This window comes from Scophthalmus maximus, chromosome 18, assembly GCF_022379125.1.
Source record: "Scophthalmus maximus strain ysfricsl-2021 chromosome 18, ASM2237912v1, whole genome shotgun sequence".
Lineage (NCBI taxonomy): Eukaryota > Metazoa > Chordata > Actinopteri > Pleuronectiformes > Scophthalmidae > Scophthalmus > Scophthalmus maximus.
In genome coordinates this window covers 18,624,188-18,650,000 of record NC_061532.1, presented here as the reverse complement: position 1 = coordinate 18,650,000, position 25,813 = coordinate 18,624,188, and the positions used below count along the sequence as shown (strand labels likewise).

Below are 25,813 nucleotides of genomic sequence, written 5' to 3'. Positions count from 1 at the left end.
ACACACACACGCACGCACACACACACACACACACACACACTTAATGGCTCTCAAACAACGAACAGGAGTAATAAAAACTAATAATAATGGGGAAGTCTGCCCTCTCTGTGAAAACACACACACACAATCACAACAACACAGCCCCACATTCTTTATTAGGTGTCTGCAGCTATGTGTGTGTGTGTGTGTGTGTGTGTGTGTGTGTGTGTGTGTGTGTATGAGCAGAGTTTAGCGCTTTCAATCTAATCCCCTTCCTTTATTGGCCCCCAGCAGCAGGACCAGGAAATACACGATAATCTGTGTGTGTGTGTGTGTGTGTGTGTGTGTGTGTGTGTGTGTGTGTGTGTGTGTGTGTGTGTGTGTGTGTGTGTCGGTTGCACTGAGAGAATGAACGATTTGAGTTTTCAGGAGGACGAGGAGGAGGTGGAGGTGGAGGAGGAGGAAGGAGATACGAGGAGCGCTCGTTTTAAATCCTCCTGGTAATACGACTTTCTTCACTCTCTTCTCGGCGAAAGAGATTAACTGCTAATGTGGAGGATCGTGAGCTGTTCGCTCCGACAGCAGCAGGGACGACGGCGACATCACACGGTGACGGTTTCAAAACGAACCTCAGTTGGACTGGACTCATTTCTGACACTGTCATTAAAGTCACAGTGTTTAACATTCAGAAGAACTTATTCACAGAAATTTAACATATTGTCCATAACTCTGTGTTCTTATATGAGTTAGATATAGTTCCATGAGGTGGACCGACCTCCGTGTGAGTCTCCATGTTTCTACGTCGTGTTGATACGGTCGTTGAACTAAACGGTTCCAGAATACGTCGTGTTCACGTTGAATTTTCAGACACTGACAGAAACAGGAAGCGGAATCGGCGGCGCGCCGCCATAAAGTGTCCCCTGTCGGTCGCTCAGTCTCACTTCCTGTCCCACCTCCTCCGTCATTTCTCAAGGAGACAGGATCGATGGTGCGGCACGAGCAAAAACGGCAATACCACACACACACGCACACACACACGCGCACGCACACACACACACGCACACACACACACGCGCACGCACACACACACACGCACGCGTAGCACACACACGCGGCAGCGAATTATTCATTTTCCCGTCCTATGAAACGCCGCCATTGTTCCTTTCTCCTCCCCGCTTCCCCATCAGGAGGGATTCACACGGACAAGAGGAGACGGGGAAATGAGTTTTTTTTCCCGAGCAGATATAACCAGTTCCCAGGGAGGGAATCATGATAATAAAAATAATAATAATACTGATAATGATAAGAATACTGTACAGATAGGAGGAGTCTCTCTGCGGACCGGCCCCGGGCTCGGAGGGGAAATGAACCCGACTGTGGTTCAACTGCTGCTGTAGAAAATATGAGAATCCATTCAATCATCTAACAGTTGAATTAAGTGTATATTCATCTAAATTATTTTATTTTGAAGCAGAATCATAAAGAAATGAGACCGATCCAGCCTATTCAGCGACTGGCGGCAAAACGACTTTGTCTTGTATCAATTTCCCAACGTCTTATACTTGTGGTCTTATTTGTTGTCATTGTGCCAACTGGTGCAGCTTGGTGGGTCACACCGCTGACTTCGGTGCAGGAGGTGGGGGTTCGATTCCCGGTCCTCCTCGTGCGGGCCCCTGGCCGAGGCCCCTCGCGCTTCCTGCCTCGAAGTCGCTTTGGACAAAAACATGGGCAAAATGAACGTCGTGTCATTTCATCTCACATTTTGCATTTTTCGTTGGTTATCGTCTAAAATGTTTTTGCCTCCCGAATGTATCTATTTACGTCATGTTTTAAAAAAATACTAAAATAAAAGAACGGAGAAACTTTGCTGTTGTTGGAACCAAAAGCGTGCAGACGTATCGATAACATAAGACATCTCGCTGAAGTCGACCCGCAGCTCCTGTGCGTCTTGGAGGGTCTTTGACTCGGACCGCATGAAGACCAGGGGCTGAAAGCTCCGACGATCCTGGAGCACATTGACGGTGTGATGTTAATAGAAGACGCAGACGGGCAGTTTGCAATCAGCGCTCCGGTCAAGAGGCACGTCGCTCACAAAAGGCACATGACTAAAATTGTGTTTGGCAATTCGTTCCTCCTGTATAAATGATTCAGACGATCCGGAAAGGAGAAAAAAAGAAAACCGCAAGAATCAGCATAAGATGGGATTTTTTTTTCCGTTGGGATGCGGAATAATCAAGAATCTTTGACTGCGAAATTATCCAGGTAGACTGTCTCACACACACACACACACACACACACACACACACACACACACACACACACACACACACACACACACACACACACACACACACACACACACACACACACACACACACACACACACACACACACACACACACACACACACACACACACAACTTTGGACTTGGATCAGTCCCGCTGCCTGTGGATCTTAACGTGCGGGCGCGAGCCAATCAGACGCAGGCATTTTTTTTTGCGTTCATGGTGAAATCTAAGGTTGTACCTTCATGAGTACACGAGCTTTATGAGTCAATGTCGATGATTATCAGGACAGAAGGGAACGAAAGAAAGTGATTTTTGTGACGTCAACTGCGGTTCAAGTATTACACTGATTTATCCTGAACGTTTGTGATGTTGCAATAAAAATTTTTAAAACGACACAGTTACACTTAACAATACGCCTGGTGATGGTTTGGAGGGAAGATATCAACACCCCCGGTGACGTCTTCCTTTTTTAAAAGCCGTCTCCTGCTCGTGCCCAGGCCACTTTCCTGGACGTCAACAGAGAAAATGATAGTGTGTGTGTGTGTGTGTGTGTGTGTGTGTGTGTGTGTGTGTGTGTGTGTGTGTGTGTATGTGTGTGTGTGTGTGTGTCAAAGGGAGCGACTGCGAGAGCGGGGGTTTTCTCATCGTCTGGCCGCCATTCGTGCGAGTCTGCACTCGTGTCTGTGCGCCGGGGCGAAAATTGTAATTCTCACCTTGATGCATGTTGGATTGAGCCATCAATCTAGTTTATAGAGAGCGGAGGCCGAAAACGAGGATAAAGGGAGCGGGGGGGAGGAAAGATAACAGGGAGAGAGAACCAAAGAGGAAAGTCAGAAACTAGGAGGCGAGAGAGAAATGACGTGCGATTGAGAGAGAACAGGAGAAGAGGATGAAGAGGAGGAGAGGATGAAGAGGAGGAGAGGATGAAGAGGATGAAGAGGAGGAGAGGATGAAGAGGATGAAGAGGAGGAGAGGAGGAGAGGCGGCACAACAGGAGAACGTGATGCAAGACGACAGCGAAAAAATAAGACAAACATGAATGGACAGAATACAAGGGGAGAATACAGAGGGGGGGGGGGCACGTACACAACGAGGACACGACGACGACAGGGAGCAAATGAAGTGGTTTGAAGGAGACGGGAGAACAAGCTGTTATTCGCCGTCGCCGGACGTTTGTGCTCAGTGTGTCGTGGTGTTAGTTAGCACGAGGTCTAGTGGGGGGGGGGGCGGGGGGGGGGGGTTAGTGTAGGAAGGAAACGGGAAATAAACACGAGAAAGAGCACGAGCCTTCGCCATTCTCCTACATGCACCTGCATTTAGTCAGTTTGTAGTTTGGCCACTTGGGGGCACCAGAAACGAGCTGTGAGTTCGTATTGTGAACCTTGTTCCTTTACACGTCGAGTAGTAACAAGAGCGACATGAGCTTTCGCTTTGGCGTCGTCATCTTTCCGGCCGATCGTCACGCTCTCTTTTTGCTCCCTTTTTGGTCTCTACCATCGCTACTTCCTTTCGGACACAGCTGCCACATTGAAGCCAAAACGTCCCGGGAGCGTGGGCGGCCGCCGTCTGTGGAGCCAGATGCTGCGTTCCACTATATGTTGAAGCTCGGAAGTCGGGACAGTGATTTATTTTTTTTCTCCCCGATTTCCCGAGTCGGAATTCTGACCCGGAGGAGCGTTCCAGTTCCGGAGGAGCGTTCCAGTTCCGGACTAGCGGCGGGGGTATCAAGGTTTTGCCCCCGTTTTTTTATAACGTCAAATAACTAACTAAAACTAAAATTATCAAGATGATTAACCGTTGAACATACGACTAATAAACTAGCCAAACAATTAAAGAAACTATCTTTTGACTGGTCCATGTCCCGTCCGCTGACGTGACGGAGGAGGGGTTTATGACCTGTACTGCAGCCGGCCAGCCACCAGGGGGCGATCCAGACGACTCATTACATTGTTATATATTATCATTATAACATTCATTCGTTACACGGAGCAGAGCGACACAAACAGGGATTTGGTTTCTGGTGACGACGGTTTCCATCATCTTAAGTCGGAATCTTCCTTAAAACAGTTTTTTTCCCTTGAATCGCATGAAGTCTCATCGTTTAAACCAAACTCCTGACCTGGGACAACCGAGCGGGGGGGTGGGGGGGGGGGGGGGGGGGGGGGGGGGCAACAGATCGTTTCCTCGTCCATGTTTGGACTTCTGAAGGCAGAACCTCCATAAAGACGCCCCACCAACCTGCCCGAGGACACGGCACACACCAACCACGTCGTGTCTGTGTCTGTGTGTGTCTGTGTGCGTGTGTGTGTGTGTGCGTGTGTGTGTGCGTGCGTGCGTGTGCACGAGCAAACTAGTAGTTACCATTCCTTGTACAGGAAGTCGTCGTGCTAGGTAAACAGGAGTGCAGGCTAATCCCGTGATGAATAGGAATTCTGAATTATCGTTTCAGAACAGACTACTCCGTGCACGTTCCTCTCCTCCGCCCCTCGTCTCTCCGACTTTCTCACACACACACACACACACACACACACACACACACACACACACACACACACACACACACACACACACACACACACACACACACACACACACACACACACACACACACACACACACACACACACACACACACACACACACACACACACACACACACACACACACACACACACACACCATGTGATTAATACTGTAATCAGGGCCAATAAGGACGTCGAGCGCAACATGTAAACAACGCGTCGATTCCACAAAAGTATCACGGGAACGTTTTCATCAGCGATTAATCTGTTGATCATTTTCTCGACTATTAGATTAGATCTTCAGTTCACTGTCACAGAGGAGCAAAGAAACCAGAACATATTCACATTGAAGAAGCTGAAATCAGAGAATATTGACCAGTAGAACCGATTAATCGATTATGAAAATAGTTTTTGCGATTAACTGCTGCAGATCTACAACAAGCGCTGGTGTCTGGATGACAAAAAACTGAAAACCTTTTCAGCTGCTGTGCGACCATGAAGTCAGAATTAACAAAGATCCACAGACAGACGGTGTTTAGGCCTCTTTGTTTTCCTGGAACAGCAGATATATCACATATGTCTCTTACTGTAATCGAGACTGTATCATATTCCCAAGATGCTCCACTAATATGCCGCCGCACCAGAACCTTTCTTAAAGATAGGAAGAGACGTGTGTGTGCTCGTGGTCACGATGACGACGGTGACGATACAAGGCGGAGGCCGAACCTGCCGACAGGATCCGACAGTTTCTACACCGGCTTGGGGGAGAAAACCTGCAGGATTGAGTTGGCAAGTCGGTATCGTGCACGCAGAGATTCTCTCATTAGCTCGTAAGCTCACATCTCACAGAACAAGTCCACACAAGACGAGACAGCTTCCTCCTCTTCTTCTTCTTCCTCTTCCTCTTCTTCTTCTTCTTCTCCCGGTCGGCTGAGCGGTTGCAGCTGTTTCCAAACCCTCCTACTTAAGTAGTTTAATTACATTCTGGAATGTTTTTTTGTATGGGAGGCACTGAGAGCTGAGGAGGATCTTATCCACAAGAAAGTCACACAGCAGTTCAAGCGCCTGAATTAAAAACGGATATCGGAAGAAATAAGAAGTAAAATCCGATCCGATACTTTGCAGCAAACATACGGAATAAATGCCTGTTCATGTATCTACGTAAGCCTCGAACGACATTCCGGTCGTCATATTTTTTTTGTTAATTTATAATTATTTAATTGTTTGAACGGTGTTGACCAAAAGTTCTGTGAGAAATAAAACGGCAGTATTCCATCAATCCATTCCATTAGAGAGTGTCTTTTCCTTTAAGGGAGTTGATTATTTGTTTCAGTTGAGACGGTGAAGCAAAGTACAATCCTGAACAATGCATTATTAATATTGATATTTTACGAGTGGGGTAAAGATTGTATCAGATTAGTATCGGATCAGTAATTGCCAGACCGACCAACCAACCAACCGACTGACAGACCGACAGAACGACCCACCGACCAACCAACCCACCGACCAACCAACCAACCGACCGACCGACCGACAGACCGATAAACCGATAAACCGACCAACCAACCAACTAACCGACCAACCGACCAACTAACCGACCAACCGACCGACCGACCAACCAACCAACCGACCGACCGACAGACCGATAAACCGATAAACCGACCAACCGACCAACTAACCAACCAACCAACCTACCAACCGACCGACCGACCGACCGACCGACCAACCGACAGACCAACCGACTGACAGACCAACCGACCAACCAACGAACCAACCAACGAACCAACCAACGAACCAACCAACGAACCAACCGACCAACCGACCAACTGACAGACCGACCAACTGACAGACCGACCGACCAACCGACCAACTGACAGACCGACCGACCGACAGACCGACCGACCAACTGACAGACCGACCGACCGACAGACCGACCGACCAACTGACAGACCGACCGACCGACAGACCGACCGACCAACTGACAGACCGACCGACCAACCGACCAACTGACAGACCGACCGACCGACAGACCGACCCACCGACCAACTGACAGACCAACTGACAGACCGACCGACCAACCGACCAACTGACAGACCGACCGACCAGCAGACCGCTGACCTTTATTAGTTCTTCGCGGTCGCTGTGCCGTTATCATAAAACCTCAAACCTCTTCTCCAAAAAACTCTAAAACAATATTCCAGCAACATACAATAAGACGCAGACTAAATAATAATGTCCACGGGTGCTCATACGGTCTCTCTGTTAATTGCAGAGGGCGCGAGTCGGGCTGAGCACATGTTTTTTACTTCCTTTCATCTCAAAATATTCCAGGATTCCTGGAATTTCCAGTTTGTTTGTGTGTGTGTGTGTGTGTGTGTGCGTGCGTGCGTGCGTGCGTGCGTGTGTGTGTGCGTACAGTTCAATAAAACAAAGTAAGAGAGACAGGATCAAAACAATTTTGCCCGAACCAACAAAAGTTTGCCGCACCGCAGGACTTTCACGCAGCACCCGGGGTTCAAAAAATGAACCTAATCATCTTCGAAAACCAAAATGTTGTTTTACACAACGACAAAGAGCCTCCGTGGCGGACGGACGACTGTTGCGTGTGGGCGCTACGGGAGAACAGCACTCAAACAATTACACCACCATCAGACCTCTAACTTTTCATCACGCTCACATGGTCAAAGACCCCGCCCACCGTCGCCCTCTGGGGGCCGTCGACAGAAGCGCACCTCCAGATACGCACTGTCGACCAATGTGTCTCAGAACTCACTGACCACTCGCTCTAGTGGGTTTTTTTGAACCATCTCCACGTTCTCTGTTCCTGTGATTATAGTTTGAGGACACAAACGCCTCATTTGTCTTTTACTTCTTCATCTCGAATTCGGGGAAATGATAATCTTCTGAATGTCTTCTCATGTACTGTACAGATGGATTTTCATTGCCGTTGGTGAAAAAACATCCGTCCTCGATGTACAAACATTCTGCACCAGCTTCACTTCAGGTATAAAATATCATCGTGTATCGGAGCAGCGGCCTAAAGTGTCAGTGAGGGATTTTAATCCAATACACTTTTTTGGAAGAATTAAGTGAAAACTTCGCCGTAGAGAGAAGCGAAGAGTCGTAGAGGTTTCTTTCATTCCTTTGCATAATATGTTCTTGAAATGACAATAAAGTCAATTTGACATCAGTGTTTCTGACTCCTGTTGGCCACAAACCTCCTGCACTTTGAGTCCCACCTTTGCTTTTGACGTCTCACAGAAGTTGCCCTGCGATGGCAACAATTCAAAAGTTGCACCTGAGTGTTGGTCGACAACCACATGAAAACACCAGCATGAACTCCGTCCAGATCATTTTCGATGCCAACTGTTTGGTTTTTTTACTCCAAGTAAAATTGAAGGGCTTGATTTTTTTTCTTCTCCTCATTTCTCATGCTGGAACTGAAACTGAAAGTGTTTTTCCTCCTCACTGTATCACAGGTGTTTTGTTTTTAATATTTGGGACAAAACTACTACAGTCAAGCTTACAAGTAGCCAATTATGAGGATGTATCACACACACCTATAGAACTGTAGAGACATTGTGGGTTTTATTATAGGACATGTTTCTATAATAAAAAGAAATAGGTCCTGCACACACACACACACACACACACACACACACACACAGGGAGATAGGGTGTGGAGGTGTCTTTACTTCACCTGGTTGTTCGCCGCCTCTCCTCCTCCCGGTCCCGGTCCGGGTCCCGGTCCCGGTCCGGTGCCGAGCTCCGGCAGCCGCCTGCGGCTCAGCGCCAGCAGGTAAACGAGCGCTCCCAGCCACACGAGCACCGCCGCGGCCACCGCCAGCCGCCGACAGAGACGCTTCATTCTCCGGTCAGGAGCCGGAGGAGGAGCCGCCGCCGCCGTCAGAGGGAGGAGAGGAAGAAGACCATGGCACCGGAGCGAGAGCCCCGGACAGGAAACTCAATAAACTCAATCAACAAATAAACAAATCAATGTTTAAAAAAACAAAACACGCGCGTAATGTGCCGCGGCGACTCGCGGAGCACGAGTGCGTCTGGTCCCGGTGACGGCACAAGACTGAGGACGGGGCGCGCTCCCGCTCTCTCCCTCTCTCTCTCTCTCTCTCACACACACACACACACACACACACTCACACACACACACTCTCTCACACACACACACACACACACACACACACACACACACTCTCTTTCTTAACTCACAGAAGCTCGAGCGCTTCTCCGACGCGCCTGACAGCCGCGCGCGTGCGTCGGCGTGCGCGCGAGTGTGTGTGTGTGTGTGTGTGAGAGTGTCCTGGACCCTCCTGCAGGTTGGTGTGGGAGAGCGTGGAGCTCCACCTGCCGAGGAAGGAATAGAATAATATATGTTTTTTAAATTGGAGAGAAAGTGACAGAGTGGGAGAAAGAAAAGTAGATAGACATAAAAATAAAAAAAAGAAAAGAATAGAATTCTAGAATAGAAAAGAAGAAGATGAACTTTTGTTCCTCGTGTCCGGTCCTCAGGGGTGAAAGTGGATTTGGACGCCAAGAAGTGGAAGAAGTGTGGAAAGAGAAATAATGAAATGAAGGAATAGAATCAGAAGAAGAGTGGAAAGAGAATTAATGAAATGAAGGAATAGAATCAGAAGAAGAGTGGAAAGAGAAATAATGAAATGAAGGAATAGAATCAGAAGTGGATCTGCCATGTGAGCTCAACAGTCCTAGATTGTACTCCTGCACTATTTCCATTATTAATATTCATGTAAATTCTTTATATTTATTATACTTATTCTCTATATATTTATTTTTTTTACATTTGTTTGTGTAGATATTGTATATATTTTGTGTGCCGTGTGAAACGTGCTGCTGTTACATTGGAATTTCCCAGCTTGGGGTAAATAGAGTAACTATCTATCTATCTATCTATGTTTCATATAGAAATGTATGGGTCAAAACATTCGAGTGATTATCAATTTTGGTCTATAAATCTGATCATTTTTAAGGGGGAAAAAATGTGACCTGAAGGTCAAATAGTTGGGAGCCGCTTGTTAACGGTGCTCTCGCTGTATTAGATGAAGATTATTACACGATGAATCTTCATCTGTCACATGAAGGAAGTTGAACGAAAAGGTAGAATACTGACGTAGAAATATAACGCATCAAATATAAACACTCAGGTAAAGCAGTGTGTGAGTGAATGTGCTTGGTTACTGAACAACTCGTAGTTCACATGCGCCCGGAACCATGAGAGCACAATAAGTATTCAGTTTCTTTTAATGGCATTGAGATAAAAAGGCATTGAACCACAAACACCGAGGGATGAAAAAGAAAAAGAGAAAAAAGAGTTTCACCGACCGACACAGAGGAAAAGTCAAACCCATCAGAACACCGGAAGGAGATCGAGGGGGAAGACAAGACTGATGAAGAGGAGCGAAGAAAGTGAAGAAGAGAGGAAGGGAAATGAAGTGATTCTGCATGTGAGTGATGAAACTTCACTGTCTCGGTGCGCCATCTACTGTTCACAGCTGGTATTGGCGTTTCTTTCTATAGGGGCAGTTTCTATGGAGGCATCTTAAAACTATAATCAATAATTGTTATTTTAAGATGCTTTTCAACCTCCACAGCACATGGACAAGAAGAAAGTGTCACTCGGAGGGAACTCTTCACAGAGAGTCATGTCCGAGGAGAAGAGCTTTGCTTTACTGCAAATCTAATAAGAAGAATTCATAAATTACAAACTGAAACTTATTTTGATGCCGTAGTACGAGCTTCAGAAGGAAACACTCTAACTTCCTCGTCGCGTGTCGAGGGGAAACTGGAGATAATGACACGAAATCAATCGAAATACTAAAATGTGACTTGTTTTCTTTTTTCAGTCTCAACACAAATTCAACAAAAGTTCGCGAGAAGGTGATTTTGCCGATTACATAAATGAAATCCAATAACACAGAGGACTTTCTGAAAGTCAGAAGGAACAAACAAAAGAGGCGACTTGTGAATCTACAAAGAAACTTTACAACAAATATACAGGGAGTAGGAAAAAGGAAATACAAATGTAAAGAGTTCCCTCCAAAACTTACCTCCATTTCATTTCATGGAGGCTCAGTCCACCTCTACATTCATCAGCAGACACAACTTTCCTCCAGGTGTTTGCGTTTCATTTCCTCTTATTCAAGGCCCCCTGGATGCTGATTGGCCGGCTCGGTCAGGGGGGAAACCAATGAGCGGGGCGTGACCGGACAAGCCAATCGGCCGGTTCACACCTGGAGGGAAAACAGAAAAAGCAGGAAGTGGAGAAAAAAAAACTTTAACAAAACACCCGCCCCCACGTCGCCATGTGACCAACACTGACTCTCAACATGATCGAAATAAGAAGAAGAAGAACATGCGCGCTTTGTTTCAGAAAGAAATTGTATCTATCTTTGGGGGCCGATGCCGATATTGATATTTGGGTGTATATATATATTTGCTGATATATATATATATATACATATATTTATTTTGAATCTGTCAATGATTGATGATGAAGTCGCTGTGTAATTGAGGCTTGATATTTGAGTTTAACCATGAACTTTATCATTCATAACTAAAATTTTAGAATAAAAATATTACCAAGTTCATAGAACTTCTGACAAACATTTCGTTTATATAAAATGTAAAAACATAATTGCACATTTAAAGGCTCAAATCAGTTGGCCGAGAATATCGGTCAGGAGAAAATAAATACTTTGTAATAAATGTATTAATGCTAATGGGGAAATGTCACGTTCATAAATGTAAATTCATCACTTTGCCCTTTTTCTCCACGAGGTTGAACATTATATGAATTGATTTTCTAAATCCAGTAATAAAAAGGCTTCGACAACCTTCAACATATTGGACCTCTTTAGATATCCTTTCTTGAACATATAGGTTATACCCCGGGCCATGTTATCGTTATCTCTGTTCTTTGAGATACGGTTTATTTACTTTTATATATATGTACTTCTTCATTTGCAATAAATTTTTAGTTTTATATTGTTAAACAACAAAGAATAAATGTGACAAACACTGGTTCCAACATGGGGAGTTCAAGCTGCTCAAGGGATGGAATTAACACACACACACACACACACACACACACACACACACACACACACACACACACACACACACACACACACACACACACACACACACACACACACACACACACACACACACACACACACACACACACACACACACACACACACACACACACACACACACACGACATTGAGGAACAAAAATGAATGTGCCTTAAAGTCGTGTAGAGCGGCAACAGTTAATCTATTAACCGATTATTAATCCATCGGTAAATTAATCGCCAACTATTTTGATGATCGATTCATCGGTTCAAGAAGTTTTATTTGGAAACGCGATCGACACCATTTCATGGACCAAACAACTAATCGATTAATCAAGATAAAATAATCGTTACTTGCAGCCCTAAAGTTGTGATATTACGAGAGTAAAGTTGTAATTTTACAAGAAAAAAATAACATTTTATTTAATATCATGTTACGGAAATAAACAGCAACAGCGTCCCCTGGTGTCGTGTCACACTGACGACAGGTACGTTAACGTCTCCAATTTCTTCTCCCCCTAATACTCCGTCGTACATTTGCAGCCATTTTGCTTCTATAAATTCTCTTTAAGGTAATGTTTTTTTAATTAAAATAACAAAATCAGTGAAGGAAAACCAGAAAATGACAGTTTAAGATAACGACCCACATCAGAATTCTCTGTGACTGTAATTGTAATGGATATTGTGGCATATCCATGTTAATATGGAGAAAAGAAACACACACAAACACACGATAACACACCAAATCCTCTAATCCAGTTTATTTTCCTCAGCAGAAAAATGGAACACGATAAAATTAAAGGAGAAAAACAGGACAGAATTATGGTCTTGCTTTTTTTTTCTTTTTTTTATACATTTAAACTAAATATGCCACTCTATGCTATAGGGTGTAAGTAACTCAAACTGATATAAGGTTAAATAATTTGTCTTTTTAAAAAGGTACAGAAAGATAAATCCCATTTCTTCCATTTCTCATTAGCACTCCAAAAAAAAAAAAGGAACAAGTTTTGTCAAATATTCAAATATCAAAATTAAGAATACCAGCCGTGACGTTACTCCTAAACTCCCTTAAGTCGTCCGCTGTGTTCTCGTTGGAGGGAGAGGATTCGCATAGTTTAAAGTGGTGTCTGGTTGAAAGGGCCGTCCACCGGAATCAAACATTTTAATAGTTATTTAGCAAAAAAAAAATTCAAAGAGAAAGAGTTCTCCAAAATAAAATTAAAACAAAACAGCAAATATCCAACATCATCAAATTGCACTTCCTGCAATGCTGCAAACAATGTATGTTTTTACTTTGCTTACAATGTAAAACAAAATACCAAAATGTATTTAATCAAATCAAAAGGAAGAAAATGTCAAAAAAAAAAAATTTTTTAAGTTGATTTTGGTGGAACAGCCCTTTACAGGAGAAGGAAGGAAGGAAGGAAGGTGTGTAGTTTGAACAATATGCACAGCACAGAGTCCAAGCAGTCAGACTGATTAAGAGCAGAGTCAGAAACAATGACAAAACAAACCAAAAAAATATATAATTATGAGGAAAAGGGGGAAAGAAAAAAAAAATCAATTTGAGAACTCGCATCGTCATTTCTGCAGCCGAGGCATCGTGAAACACTGGAGACCAGCGACGGCCCTGAAACCGCGATGTCGACCGATGTCTGGGGTCCGACAGGGAAATGATAATAATAACATTAATAATAATAATAATAATTCAAATAAACATGCACGTCGGACGACCAGAAGTTCACATTTTTTGATCTTTCGCCTTAAATCAGGTTCATTAATTGAGATTTGAGCTGAAGAGAACCAGTCGTGGTTTGGTTCGTTCATTTTCAAGACTAACCAATATATCATTTTTTTCTCTTATTCTTCTTCAGGTGTCAAATCAATCCGAGTTAACCAACATTTGGTTTATTTTTTTTCAGCTTTTTAAAAAAACTAAAACCAACTCGTGCTCGTGCATCAATATGACATCACCGATTTCAACTGGTGGGACGAGACGCCGCCGCCTCTCTTCGATTTGATCGATTCCTGTTTTAAAGAATTATGTTCCCAACACATTCCCCCCGCCCCAGATCTGAAAATCGAAAACGATCCTACCCCCGCATTAAAAAGAATCAAAAACACAAAAAATAGGAAATAAATTATAGAACTATTTAAAGGGGTAGTAAGTAATTTAGGTGTTCACACTTTCACACTCTTGACCCGATCGTCAACATGGGATTATTTCTTTCTTTCTTTTTCCTGAACGAATACATGACAGAACTCTTCATTTTGAATAACAAAAATTCAGTTGTATCCCGCCCCCCCCCGTATGTATCCATGACAACAGTACCACTCAGTAAATTGGAAAAAAGAGGGGGAGGGGGAAGGGAAAGAGGGAGACGAGGATCTGCTACACAGAGGATTTATCGGAGTTACTCTTGTCCATTAGTTATTTGTATTTTTTCTTTTTTTCTCAACAGTCCGTGTGAGCAGAGGCAGGGATTGGCTGTATTGTCTTCCACGACACCGTGGTTACGAAGTAGAAACGAGCTAATCACCATGAAGACACGGCCACACGAAGAGAAAAAAAAAGTTAAAGAGAGAAAAAATCCACAAAAAACCCCCCCAAAAAAATCAGAAACCACGACAGCTTCCTCGGGGACTGCGTTGCGTTTTTACCAGAAGACTCTCACACCTGCACTAACACACCGTCGCTGGTACCATGCAGGAGCAGGAAGGAGGAGGAGGAAAAACCCACGGTTAGTGATTCCGTGCATGGTCCGAAAGGTTGGTGGAAGAAAAACAGAGAGAGAGAGAGAGAGAGAGAGAGAGAGAGAGAGAGAGAGAGAGAGAGAGAGAGAGAGGCGGGGTTACAGGTTTGATACTCCAACCCCCTGATGACGACCTGAGGACTGGTCGTGGGACAGAGCCGGACCCCTCACCCGCGACCGAGAAATGAAAAAAAAACAAAAAACTACAACAACAAAGAACCAACGAGAACTCAGTTGCATGAGAATCCAGACAGATCAGTCCAGACGGGTCGGTCCAGACGGGTCAGTCAGTCCAGACTGGTCAGTCCAGATAGATCGGTCGGTCCAGATAGATCGGTCCAGATGGATCGGTCCAGATGGATCGGTCCAGATGGATCGGTCAGTCCAGATAGATCGGTCCAGATGGATCGGTCAGTCCAGATAGATCGGTCCAGATGGATCGGTCGGTCCAGATGGATCGGTCCAGATGGATCGGTCAGTCCAGATAGATCAGTCCAGACGGGTCGGTCCAGACGGGTCAGTCAGTCCAGACTGGTCAGTCCAGACGCATCGGTACAGACGGGTGAGTCAGTCCAGATGGATCGGTCGGTCCAGACGGATCGGTACAGACGGATCGGTACAGACGGGTCAGTCAGTCCAGATGGATCGGTCAGTCCAGATGGATCGGTCCAGATGGATCGGTCAGTCCAGATGGATCGGTCCAGATGGATCGGTCCAGATGGATCGGTCGGTCCAGATGGATCGGTCAGTCCAGATGGATCGGTCGGTCCAGATGGATCGGTCCAGATGGATCGGTCGGTCCAGATTAATCGGTCAGTCCAGCCGAACGCTACAACAGTTCGGTTTCCCATGACTTCCTGTACTGGACCGAAAAGAGGAGGAAACCGCGGCGAAGAAGGATCTGCGCGATGACATACGATTGAATCCTGGATCCGCCTCAAGCTCAGATCCAGAATCGTTGGGTCAGATGCAGGATGTTAGGGTTAGGGTTAGGGTTAGGCCGTGCCCCCCCCCCCCCCCCCCCCCTCCCTCTTCTTTTCCCCATCCCTCCCCCTCCCTCCCCCTCCCTCCCTTCCCCCATTTGTCATTCCTCCTCCTCCTCGCTCTCCTTCCTTCCTTCCTTCCTTCCTCCTCCTCCTCTTCTTCTTTGTAAGCGCCTCATCTCCAACTGGGTGGCTGGTCGGCGGCTTGGCCGATCAGGAGCACTCCTCCCCGATGCGTTGGCACGAGCGGCCCACCTTGCGGTCCAGCTTCACCATCTTGAGGACGGCCTCCTCGCGCCCGCGGCCCAGATGGTCGAACATGCAGTCGTGCTGCTCGGGGAGACGGTGGAGCATGCAGAATACGTAGCCTGGCGGGAGGGGGGAGAAACAAAGTGGTGAGGAGGAGAGTGGGGCAGTGGGGCCCCAGAAAACACTGCATCAGTGGTTTGACCTCACCATAACACGAGAAACAGAAAAACGAGCATCTCACTGACTTCTTGACTGACTACGACAGCGTATTAGGGCCATTGTAGGGAAAAGAACGAAAAAAAAAACAACTCTGAATTTCCGACAAAAAAATCGGATATTCTCTGAGATATGACTCGTAAATTTACAAGAAAAAAGTTGCTCATTTACATACAAAACACAATTTTTCTGACTTTTTTGTTGTCGTAAAATTTACCGCTTTAATCTCAGAGAATACCCAAGTTTCTTTCTCATAAATTTATGACTTTAATCTTGGAAATTCTATTTTTTTGGGGAAATATTACCCCCCTCCCCCAGGCCTGTAAATCATTTTTTTGACCGACTGATTTGCAATATTTGCAAGAGACAGAAGGCAACAAAAAAAGATTTCGATAAACAAAAAGATTTCATTCAAATTAATAATAATTATAATACAGTGTATATTCCCACTCACATTCCTTTGTTCCAGCTTATCTGGCATCACGTACAGTACTACATCATATATGTTATGTACAATTGTAGTAATTGAGTTTTATTAAATATCTCCACTTTTTAGGGTTCTCAAATTTAACCCTTTTATAAAACCATAACTGCTTGTTTAGAGTTGATCAAAAAAATATTAGCTGGACGAAACCATGTGCTTTTATTTTTAAATGGCAATGTATCCTCTTTTTACCCAAAATTTGGGGGCCCTGGAGCGTCGGTACTCACCACAGCGACAGGAGCCCAGTTCCTGCTGCACCAGCTCTAGTTTGATTTGGCAGCGATAGCAGCGCCGGCGGTTCTTCTGCTTGGGCGTCCCGCGGGCCTCCTCGCCGCTGCCCTCCTTCTCGTCCGTCCGGGGCCGCTTCTCTGGCGTCGCCTCGCTCTCCGAGCCCGAGGCTGGGGAGGAAAAAACAAAGAAAACGTCAGGATTAGTGGTTGAGCGCAAAGAGCCACCGGCGGGAGGAGGAAGTGGAAGAGGCCCGGCTGTACCTGACTCTCGTGGACGTTTTGTGGGTGTGCAGAGTGTGCCGTGGGCTGTTTCTGTGGACGACACGCCTGCAGATGGAAATTAAAGAGACGTGTAAGACAGGATGTGAAGCGTTTCATTCGTAGACCATACATCCAAAACTACCACACAATAACTAAATTCTATATTCTTCTATGTAGTTTTCCCCTTACCTTCCCGCGAGCTGGGAAACGTTGGCGAGGGCTCTTCGGCCGACGGCTGCTCCGAGCTGGAGGGCGGCGGCGGCGGCGGCGATGGTGACGACGGCGGCGACGACGACAATAGAGACTGGCTACTGCTCGTCTCGCTACTGAAAACAGGCGTTTGGCTACTCCCAGTGCTTTGGATGGGCTTTGAGGTGCAGTCCTCCCCTGGCTGCTTCTTTTCGATGTCTGTGGTGAAGGACAGTGGGGAAAAAAAAAGTATGGGATCAGAGAGAATATTTTAATAAAAAAGACGGGGGAAATGCAGGCAGAGAATGGGGGAGAACGAGAAGAGAGAGAGAGAGAGGGAGAGACAGACGACTCAGAGACAAGAGACGAAACACTCACATTTGGAGTCATACGCTGGTATATGGTGTGCGGTTCAAAAATACAGGTGCACACCCCTTTGTGTAAGAACAGGTTTTCATGTACTTTAAGTGCAAAGTGTGTGGAAAACAGCGTTTTGTACCTTGCAAGACAATCAAAAACCAAAACTGTTTCCCTTAAATCGCATGTGTGGCTTTTTTATAATAATTTTCGATGGGCCAGAATAGACAAAGACGCGTCTGTGGCTAAAGCAGAAGAAATTCTAGTCTTTCCACAGAAAAAGGGGAATCACGTAAGATCTGTCGCCTCTGAAACCCCAATGGATCCTGCCGGAGCAACTGCTTCAGTAAAAAGTAATTGTAGGTACACAATGTACAGTTTCCACTTCCAAGTGTTCGTGCTCGTTTAGAAATTGATAAGCTGGTAGAAAGAAAATTTTGAATCATTATTTCACAGTAAAAATTCCAAAATAGTTTCATAGAATATTGAATCAAATATCTTTCTCTTCTGTCTTTAAAAACAGTATTCAAGTCTAAATAAATAAGGCAACTTTATCCACATGGGTCTAATCTGACACAGGGAAAAATGCTTTGCACAACCACAGAAAAAAGACTGAAAACAAATAACTGAAAGAGGGTTAAAAAGAAGCTATGCGTTCATTTATCAGAAAGTCACAGCAAGCAACAATGTGTTCAGTCCTGATTAGCGGACAGACCTCAGGTATTCAGGAAGCTTGTTCCACAGGTGTGGAGCACAGAAACTATAAAAAAAACACCTCACTACCACCTTGTTGGGTTTGATTCTGGGAAACACTGAAAGAACCTGGCACAGATGACCTCAGGGTGACTGGAGGCTTTGCAACGTACAACGCAAACCAGACCGACAGGGTTATAAATCTAACCTCTGACACTCTGGAAGCCTTGAATGACTTGAGTGACGGGCTTCGGTTTGTTGTAGTTGGTGAGAAAACAGCATTCTCAAGTAATAATGTAGACCAAATCAATTATTTCAGTTGTAGAAGATTCTGGCACACCTACACACTGATTTGTTCAACGCACTTGGACCTACCCCCTGGGACCTGCTCCTCGGACCTACCCCCTCTGACCTACTCCTTGGACCTGCTCCTCGGACCAACCCCATTGGACTTACTCCTTAGACCTACCCCCTCTGACCTACTCCTTAGACCTACCCCTGGGACCTGCTCCTCGGACCTACCCCATCGGACTTACTCCTTAGACCTACCCCCTCTGACCTACTCCTTGGACCTACCCCTCTGACCTATTCCTTGGACCTACCCCCTCTGACCTACTCCTCGGACCTACCCCATCGGACTTACTCCTTAGACCTTCCCCCCTGGGACCTGCTCCTCGGACCTACCCCCTCTGACCTGCTCCTTGGACCTACCCCTCCGTTCTTCCACTCACCTGAAGTCAGCATCCGACCACTCTACCCTAAGGGCTGTTTGAAGTGGTTAGAAAGGGCTTTAGATAACCCCTAATCCTTGATCTTCAAAAGAAATGAGACACCCAACCCTACGCGGGTATGCGCAAAACAGAAGGGTAGAGCCAAGGAGTAGGGCCAAGTGGGGGAAATGGGATGGACCCGTATTCAGTGAATGTAAGGGACTGTAGACAACTGGTAACACTGTTGTGCAGAGTTGTCGAAGTATAAACCAGGGTGAACAACATATATATCGCTTTGGGATTTTTAATTCTGCTGCTGTCAGCAGTGATGGTTATTTCAAAGAGAGCCATGATCAGAAAGGGCAACATCAGTCACCGTACCACCTGTAAACCTTTGGAAAGAGATCGGTCTAAAAGATTGTGTTGAATGCTTTGACTGTACATTTATTAGGGATGTTCGGAATTTATTTAGCAATGCGGTCTTTGAGATTATCAATATGAATATTAAAATCACCCAATTTTGAAAAAATCAATACGCAGAGCAGACAGTAGTTCAACAAAGTTATCAAAGAGGTGTGCACTATATTTGACATATTTTAGGGAACTGTAGATGGTTATTAGTTTTGCTCGATAGGAGATCTCCACTGGAGCTAAAACATATTCAAAAGAACCACATGACAACTGTTTGCACCAGGAGACGTTAATAAATAAAGTTGCTACTCCACCTGTATTCCTGAGGAAATTGTAAAAAAAATATAAAGTACATAGCAAGCACAGAGCTAAGGGGAAAAAAATGAAAAACACAGCTGTACTGCGGCACAACTGGAAAGAAGTTGTGCACCATGTTATAAAAACTGCCTCACCACATGACAACAAGTTAATGTTGCCAAGTGAAACAGGATTCAGTAAAAGAGAAGACAAGATCACATTGGAGGACTGTGCTTGCACTTTGAACCTCGCCATGTATTGATCTCAGACGTTATCGATCCATGGAGGACGTCGTCTTTACTCTCCCCCTCCGGGGAGTGCGAGGGAGGTCACTCAGCCTAGATTTTATTTAGTTTCTCCTACACATGTGGGCTAACCCACTTTCTGCTCAGCCTCCGCACTCATGTGTATTGTGTCTATTCTGAGCGTTACTGCTGTCTGTGATACTAGATTCAATGCGGGGCCCTAAGGTCCTCGCTGTCTGCCATACTCACTGGTTGCCATGGCCACCGACTGGGGCTGCAGTGCACCCATCCTTCCAAACTAGACTGGAGACGACATTGAGAAAACTTTATGCACACCTTGACATTTTCAAACTTTAAAAAGGGCATTTCTTTTTTTCTTTTCTTTGTCCGGCACGTCGCAGAAAAACAGACTTTTCTACATTCTAACAGTTTCATAACGGAATGCTTAACGCTGTAACTAAACTCCGATTCAGTGGCGTTTTTTTTTTTCTTCCAAAATGTGTGGCTGATAAAGGTGGATACATTCCTTGTGAGACGTCTTAGCATTGTTGGCATTCCTTACTATAATCAGCTGGCACACCTATCCGCGAGCAGCTGCTGGCTGTCATTCTCTTTATGTTTGTTTTTGATTTTAACCTCTGCCAAGGAAGTTTATGTTTTCACCCCTGCCCATTAGTTTGTGTGTGTGTTTCGTTGGTTGGTCTGAACGGATTTCAACAAAACTTGCTGCAAGGATGGGACGTGGGTCCGAGGAGGAACCCATTACGTTTTGGTCAAAGGGGCTGATCAAGAATTTTTTTTTCCATCTCTTTCTTTAACACTGCAAGATTTTTTGTCGTTTTTTTGACAGTTTCAACAAAAAATACGGCATATTTAATGGATTGATGGCGCTCTACTGAGCACCATTCTAATTTTCCAATTTTTGAATCTCTCCCCTTAAACAATTTTTTAATTATTTACACTGAGCTTGTGTAAAAAACAAGCTTGCAGCTAAAAGGTAGCTTGGGAGCAAGCTTGTTATGCAGTTGAGGTGCAAACATCCTGTTTCACACAGAACTGTATTCTATCTGTCAGTTATTTCATCTCAATATGTAATTTCTCACAGTTGAAATATTAAAAAAAGAGACTTACCAGCAAAACATTTGGAGCAGAGGTTCATTGTTTCACTGGACCTGAGGAAAGAGGACAGGATGTAGTTGTTATTTACCCCCTCAGACAATTTTTTCTGACACAAACCCAAACGGTAATTATTAGACAATATCATGAAATAAGCACATGATTATCAGAAATTATCTGGTGATGAAAGGCACTTTTATTTCTCCGCTGGCGCCAATTGCTTGTTCAATATGAGAACTGTAACATTATCAGGTCTCAACCATTCTCTGGTTCGTTCGTTCGTTGGCTCCACACAAATATAATTAAATATATATAAACTAAATTAATCATCTGTCAACCAACCAATTATTTAAGCACTAATTGTTTTGTGCAAGAAGAAAAAACAAAATGGGGAACTCCAAATCTTCTGTCACACACTAGCATAGATTTCTGTCGATATTTTACTTTTTGCTGTCAACGGTAAGGATCAAAATGGCCACCGTACCTTTGAGGTTTGGCTACGCTACACTCAAGGATGCTACTGGCTGCGTGGAGGGTTGGTTGCGTAATGGATGGAGGTTTTGCTTTAGGAGTTACGTCTTGGTCAGTCACCTGATTCCATCATGGCTGCATCATTATCTTACGTCAGTACACAGGAAAAAGCAATACCAAGACTAAAGTATCATAACAAGATTAAGCAAGTAATACTGCATGTCACCTTTGGTTCCTTTTAAGACCAACATTCACAGGACAACAGCCTTTTATCAACTCGTGAAAGCTTTAAACTGTCATTTCAGTCTTTAATCAGAGAGCGTTTTGAAAATGTACCTTTCTGCCGCCTGCTTCCCTTAGTCGTTTAGCAGCACATTTCCTACAGGGTGTTTCATGTCTTTCCCTCGGCTTCTGGATCTCTCTTTAATGTTCACACCACCACAATACGTTAGGGTTGCCTCATTTCTGTCAACTGCGAGTCCTGTCAATAGTCAATAGACGCTGGACCTCCGTAGGGTATTCATGTCATTGTTGCTGCAGGAGCTATGCGACTAATCCAGCAGGACGAGCCTGCACAGACTGTTTTCACCTTCACCAAGGATCTCCTGTTTTTCACCTGTTACAGTCAATACATCAGAGTCACCAAGATATCTCAGTATGCATAACTTTTGTAAACAAGGCGGACAAATGATGGAACTTTGGTGGCGACCCAGATCTGTCATTATTGCTATAATTATACTAACTGTAGATACAGATTTAGAAAAAGTCTTTCTACTGTTTTTTCCCGCCCGTTTAGAAATGACAATTCAGTCCAGTGCTAATGTGACACCACAAAAACCACAGCTTCAAGACTCAAAAGAGACGACTCGACTGAGTCCAACACAATGTCATCAAGGTTTTCAAAGACCACGTTCACTACGGGACTGTTTGATTTCTCACACTGTGCATGATGCACCTAATGAACTGGAAACTCAATTCCTGACCAATGTAAAGCAAGACGGTTGAAGAAACGACAAACTGCCCAAAGCAACTCCATTTTTAAAATGGTAATCTACAAACCCGACTATCAAATAAAAAAAGTTCACACAAAATAAAATCAGTTTAAATACACAAATATTTCAGGAGGCTAAGGCAACCCAAGATTCCACACGCAATGCAAAACTAATGTTAATACCATTTTGACGGTCTTTAATAAAGCTTAAACATTACTAGAAGCCCAAACTATAGCCAGAATAAATCCAAATAAAGTGACCTCAAACAAAAAGACTTTGTGCGGCTACAGTCACACAGTTACTAAGGAATGGACACCGGGAACATGATCAATCAGCAGCAGCATTGAAGAAAGGATCTCAGATAAGACAATAAAGGAAGAAAAAAAAAGGCATTTACCCTTGAACCCTGGAAGGGGACTGAAATGGATATTCAACATTTCTCTCATTATCTCAATATTAGCCAAATAGCATGCATATCAGTCGATACAGAAGGGCGGAAACAGTACACACACTTTATAGATATGTTTGACATAATTCAAAAACACTGACGCCATGATATATGTTTTTTCCAAACAGAGCACTTAAGCTGTGTTCACATCCACATCCTCTGTTTCTGATACAACGCTGTGACGTGGGGAGGACCTCAAAGCCAATTGGCTTTCCAGAGTTCAAATATTCCAACTAGCGCGCTTGAAGTGAATGAAATTTCGCGCAATTTATATTCGCCTCACGCACTGACTTCGCGTGTAATCCACCAGGGCCTTGCTGTGTGGAGTTTGCACGGTCTCCCTGTGTATGCGTGGGTTCTCTCCGGGTTCTCCGGCTTCCTCCCACAGTCCAGAGACTGTCTCATGCAGAATGGGGTCAGGTTCATTGGAGACTCTAACGTGACCGTAGATGGTGAATGTGCGAGTGAATGGTTGTTTGTCTCTGAATTAATAAATAATGACTGTAACATTGCTAAACTTTACACTTACATCTTATTGTCATTGGTGCTGACAGGGTAAAGGGAAGGGGGGGGGGGACAATGAGCTCAATGGCCGTTGGGTTCCGGTGACATGTGCGAGAGGAGCCCACAGGGGCCAGGGGCCCCCGGGGGCCAGGTGTAACTCTGGGGCCCTGAAACACACACAACGCTGCCATTTGGTGTCACCTGACTTTGACAGGTGGGTTGACTGGACACCACAAAATGAAGGCGGCCGCTTTCTTGGAGGGGGGGGGGGGGCAGGTAATCAGATGACAAGTCATATGACAACGATCCGTATCGTTCCGCCCTTTAACAGGACCAACGCTGGGACTTAACGCGCCTCCCTGTAATGAGATGACAGTGATCTAATCACGTAACGACGGGTTGTTCCGTTCTTCGTTCCTTTCTCTGTGTCCTCGCAGGAGACACGAGTGAATCACATCCGGTATGCAACACACATCCGCCGCTCGTCGAGATCCGAGTGTGAAACACCTCGAACACAACAGGACCGCGGGGCCGGTTCGAGGGTTCGAACCCGGTAGTGTCGCGTTTCTTTCTAAGGGTTGTTGTTTGTTTGTTTTTTTAATAAAAAAAAAAATTAAAAAAAGGAGGAAGCTGCTGACAATAAATCATCTTCTATCTCGGGTAACGTCATCTCGAACGAACAAACAAACACACAGCGGCTTTGTGAACTTAAGACAAATCCGGAAGCTAGTTTTTCGAGCTAGGTGGTTTTTATTTATGAGCTAGCTAACTCCCGACCAAGCAACCAACCCCCACCCGCCCGGCCTGCCCCGCACAGCAGAACAACAACAATGGCTTTGGACCGTCGAGAGGAACATTTCAATCCGGATGTGCCTTTTTTTCCGGTGGGGGTGAAAATTAAAGACAAATCGGATTAAAGATAAATAAAAGCAACTTACCCCCAAAATCCACAGGGACACCGGGGAGGTAGACTCGGAGGTTTGCTTCGTTCGCTGGTGTCCCCCATGTCTTCACACACTCTCTCTCACACACACACTCACTCACACACACACACACACACACACACTCACTCACACACACACACACAAGGAAAGAAAAAGAAAAACCTCCCCGATCAGGCAACGCGAGGCTCGGGGATGAGACCGGGGCCTGGTCGCTCGAGTGAGCAGAACGATCCCAACGCTCCAGTAAAGGAAGAACGGAGAAATATATATATATATATATTTATATATATTTATATAAATGTCCTCTTTGTTTTAAAGTCCACACGTCGGTCGGGAGGGAGGAAGAAAAAAATGTGGCGAGCTCGGGTCCACAAAAAAAAAAACCCGCTTCCGTTAAGTGGAACAAAACGGGGGAAGAATTGAAACGGGGCACCACGAATCAGCTGGACGTTAGGACCGGGGGGCGCCCCGCTGCTCGGCTCGGACCTCCTCCTCCTCCTCCTCCTTCCGGTGCAGGTAGAATCATACAAAATACGGAGATCGTTTTAAATACGCGGAGGACACGAGAGAGAGAGAGAGAGAGAAGATAAATAGACCTGGGTAAGGCCTGTGAGCCGTTCAGGACCACCCCCCCCCCCCCCGTACGAGGAAGTGACGCTGGGGCCGGAAACGCGTCCATCAAGATCAAAGCCCCCAGAAATGTCAATATTGCCCAATCGGAAGGAAGGTGACACAAAAAAACAAAAAAACATTCACGAATAATAAATATGACGCGATGAAAATCGCTACTACTCTGACGTTTTTAAGTAGCAAAAGAAAACTAAAAATCAACATGAAATAGGGTTACAAGTTACCACTATCATTACTATTATTATATCTCCATGTGCAACCATTGCTACTGCTCTGTACACAGCATTTATATTTTTATATTTTGTACATGCTTTTTTTTTTAAATGTCTTTAAATTTCTTGTATATGCTCCTATTTCTGCTATATTCTGTCCACTGTGCTGCTGTAACGACCAAATTTCCCCATTGTGGGACGAATAAAGGTATATCTTATCTTATTATGATTATTAATAATAATCATTAGAAGGATTTATGGACTTGAAAGTTGAGGGATGTGTTAATTAAATGCTGATACGACGAAGTGACGCTGGGGCCCGGAAACGGGTCCATCAAGATTAGAACCCCCAGTAATGTCAATATTGCCCAATTGGAAAATAAAGGAAGGATGGTGATGCAAACCCCCCCCCCCCCCCCCCCCGAAACATTCACGAATAATACAACATTATGCAATGAAATTGTAATTTTAAAAAAACGACTTAGTAAAAAAGAAAAATTGTAGTTCACTTGAGAAA

General features: G+C 44.8%; 2 protein-coding genes across 5 annotated transcripts in view; both read right to left on the bottom strand.

Annotated features, from left to right (window-relative positions):
- The window catches only part of galnt14 (UDP-N-acetyl-alpha-D-galactosamine:polypeptide N-acetylgalactosaminyltransferase 14 (GalNAc-T14)), a 105,504-nt gene extending 96,483 nt beyond the window's left edge, over positions 1 to 9,021 (bottom strand). Inside the window, exon 1 of one of the 3 annotated variants that reach the window (XR_004786355.2) lies at positions 8,491 to 9,016. Coding sequence is in view for 2 of the 3 variants with exons in the window: in XM_035617624.2 (XP_035473517.2) it covers positions 8,491 to 8,658 (168 nt within the window). In the remaining variant the exon portion in view is untranslated. Of the gene's footprint in view, positions 1 to 8,490 lie in introns of all 3 variants that reach the window. The other 2 variants (XM_035617624.2, XM_035617623.2) reach the window with 2 other exon arrangements.
- A 6,708-nt stretch (positions 9,022 to 15,729) lies between these two features.
- Positions 15,730 to 25,078, bottom strand: LOC118290172 (AN1-type zinc finger protein 3-like). 2 transcript variants are annotated; one of them, XM_035617632.2, is made up of 7 exons: positions 24,449 to 25,078; positions 21,111 to 21,151; positions 20,229 to 20,282; positions 17,267 to 17,485; positions 17,078 to 17,143; positions 16,814 to 16,984; positions 15,730 to 16,005 (listed from the first exon to the last, which is right to left on the bottom strand). In XM_035617632.2, exons 3-7 carry the CDS (start codon positions 20,266 to 20,268, stop codon positions 15,851 to 15,853), a joined length of 651 nt encoding a protein of 216 aa, XP_035473525.1. In that variant the 5' UTR covers positions 20,269 to 20,282; positions 21,111 to 21,151; positions 24,449 to 25,078; the 3' UTR covers positions 15,730 to 15,850. The 2 variants fall into 2 exon arrangements, with proteins under 2 accessions (XP_035473525.1, XP_035473523.1); XM_035617630.2 differs by lacking the exon at positions 20,229 to 20,282 and having other exon boundaries at positions 15,731 to 16,005; positions 24,449 to 25,077.
- Positions 25,079 to 25,813: the final 735 nt, after the last annotated feature.

What these genes read in the sequence shown, in the direction of transcription:
- LOC118290172 (XM_035617630.2), bottom strand. Translation starts at nt 24,516, where the DNA reads ATGGGGGACACCAGCGAACGAAGCAAACCTCCGAGTCTACCTCCCCGG. An exon ending in GTTTCCCAGCTCGCGGGAAG is followed by an intron (nt 17,144 to 17,266) that starts GTAAGGGGAAAA and finishes TTCCATCTGCAG; the next exon opens with GCGTGTCGTCCACAGAAACA. An exon ending in ACTGGGCTCCTGTCGCTGTG is followed by an intron (nt 16,006 to 16,813) that starts GTGAGTACCGAC and finishes CCCTCCCGCCAG; the next exon opens with GCTACGTATTCTGCATGCTC.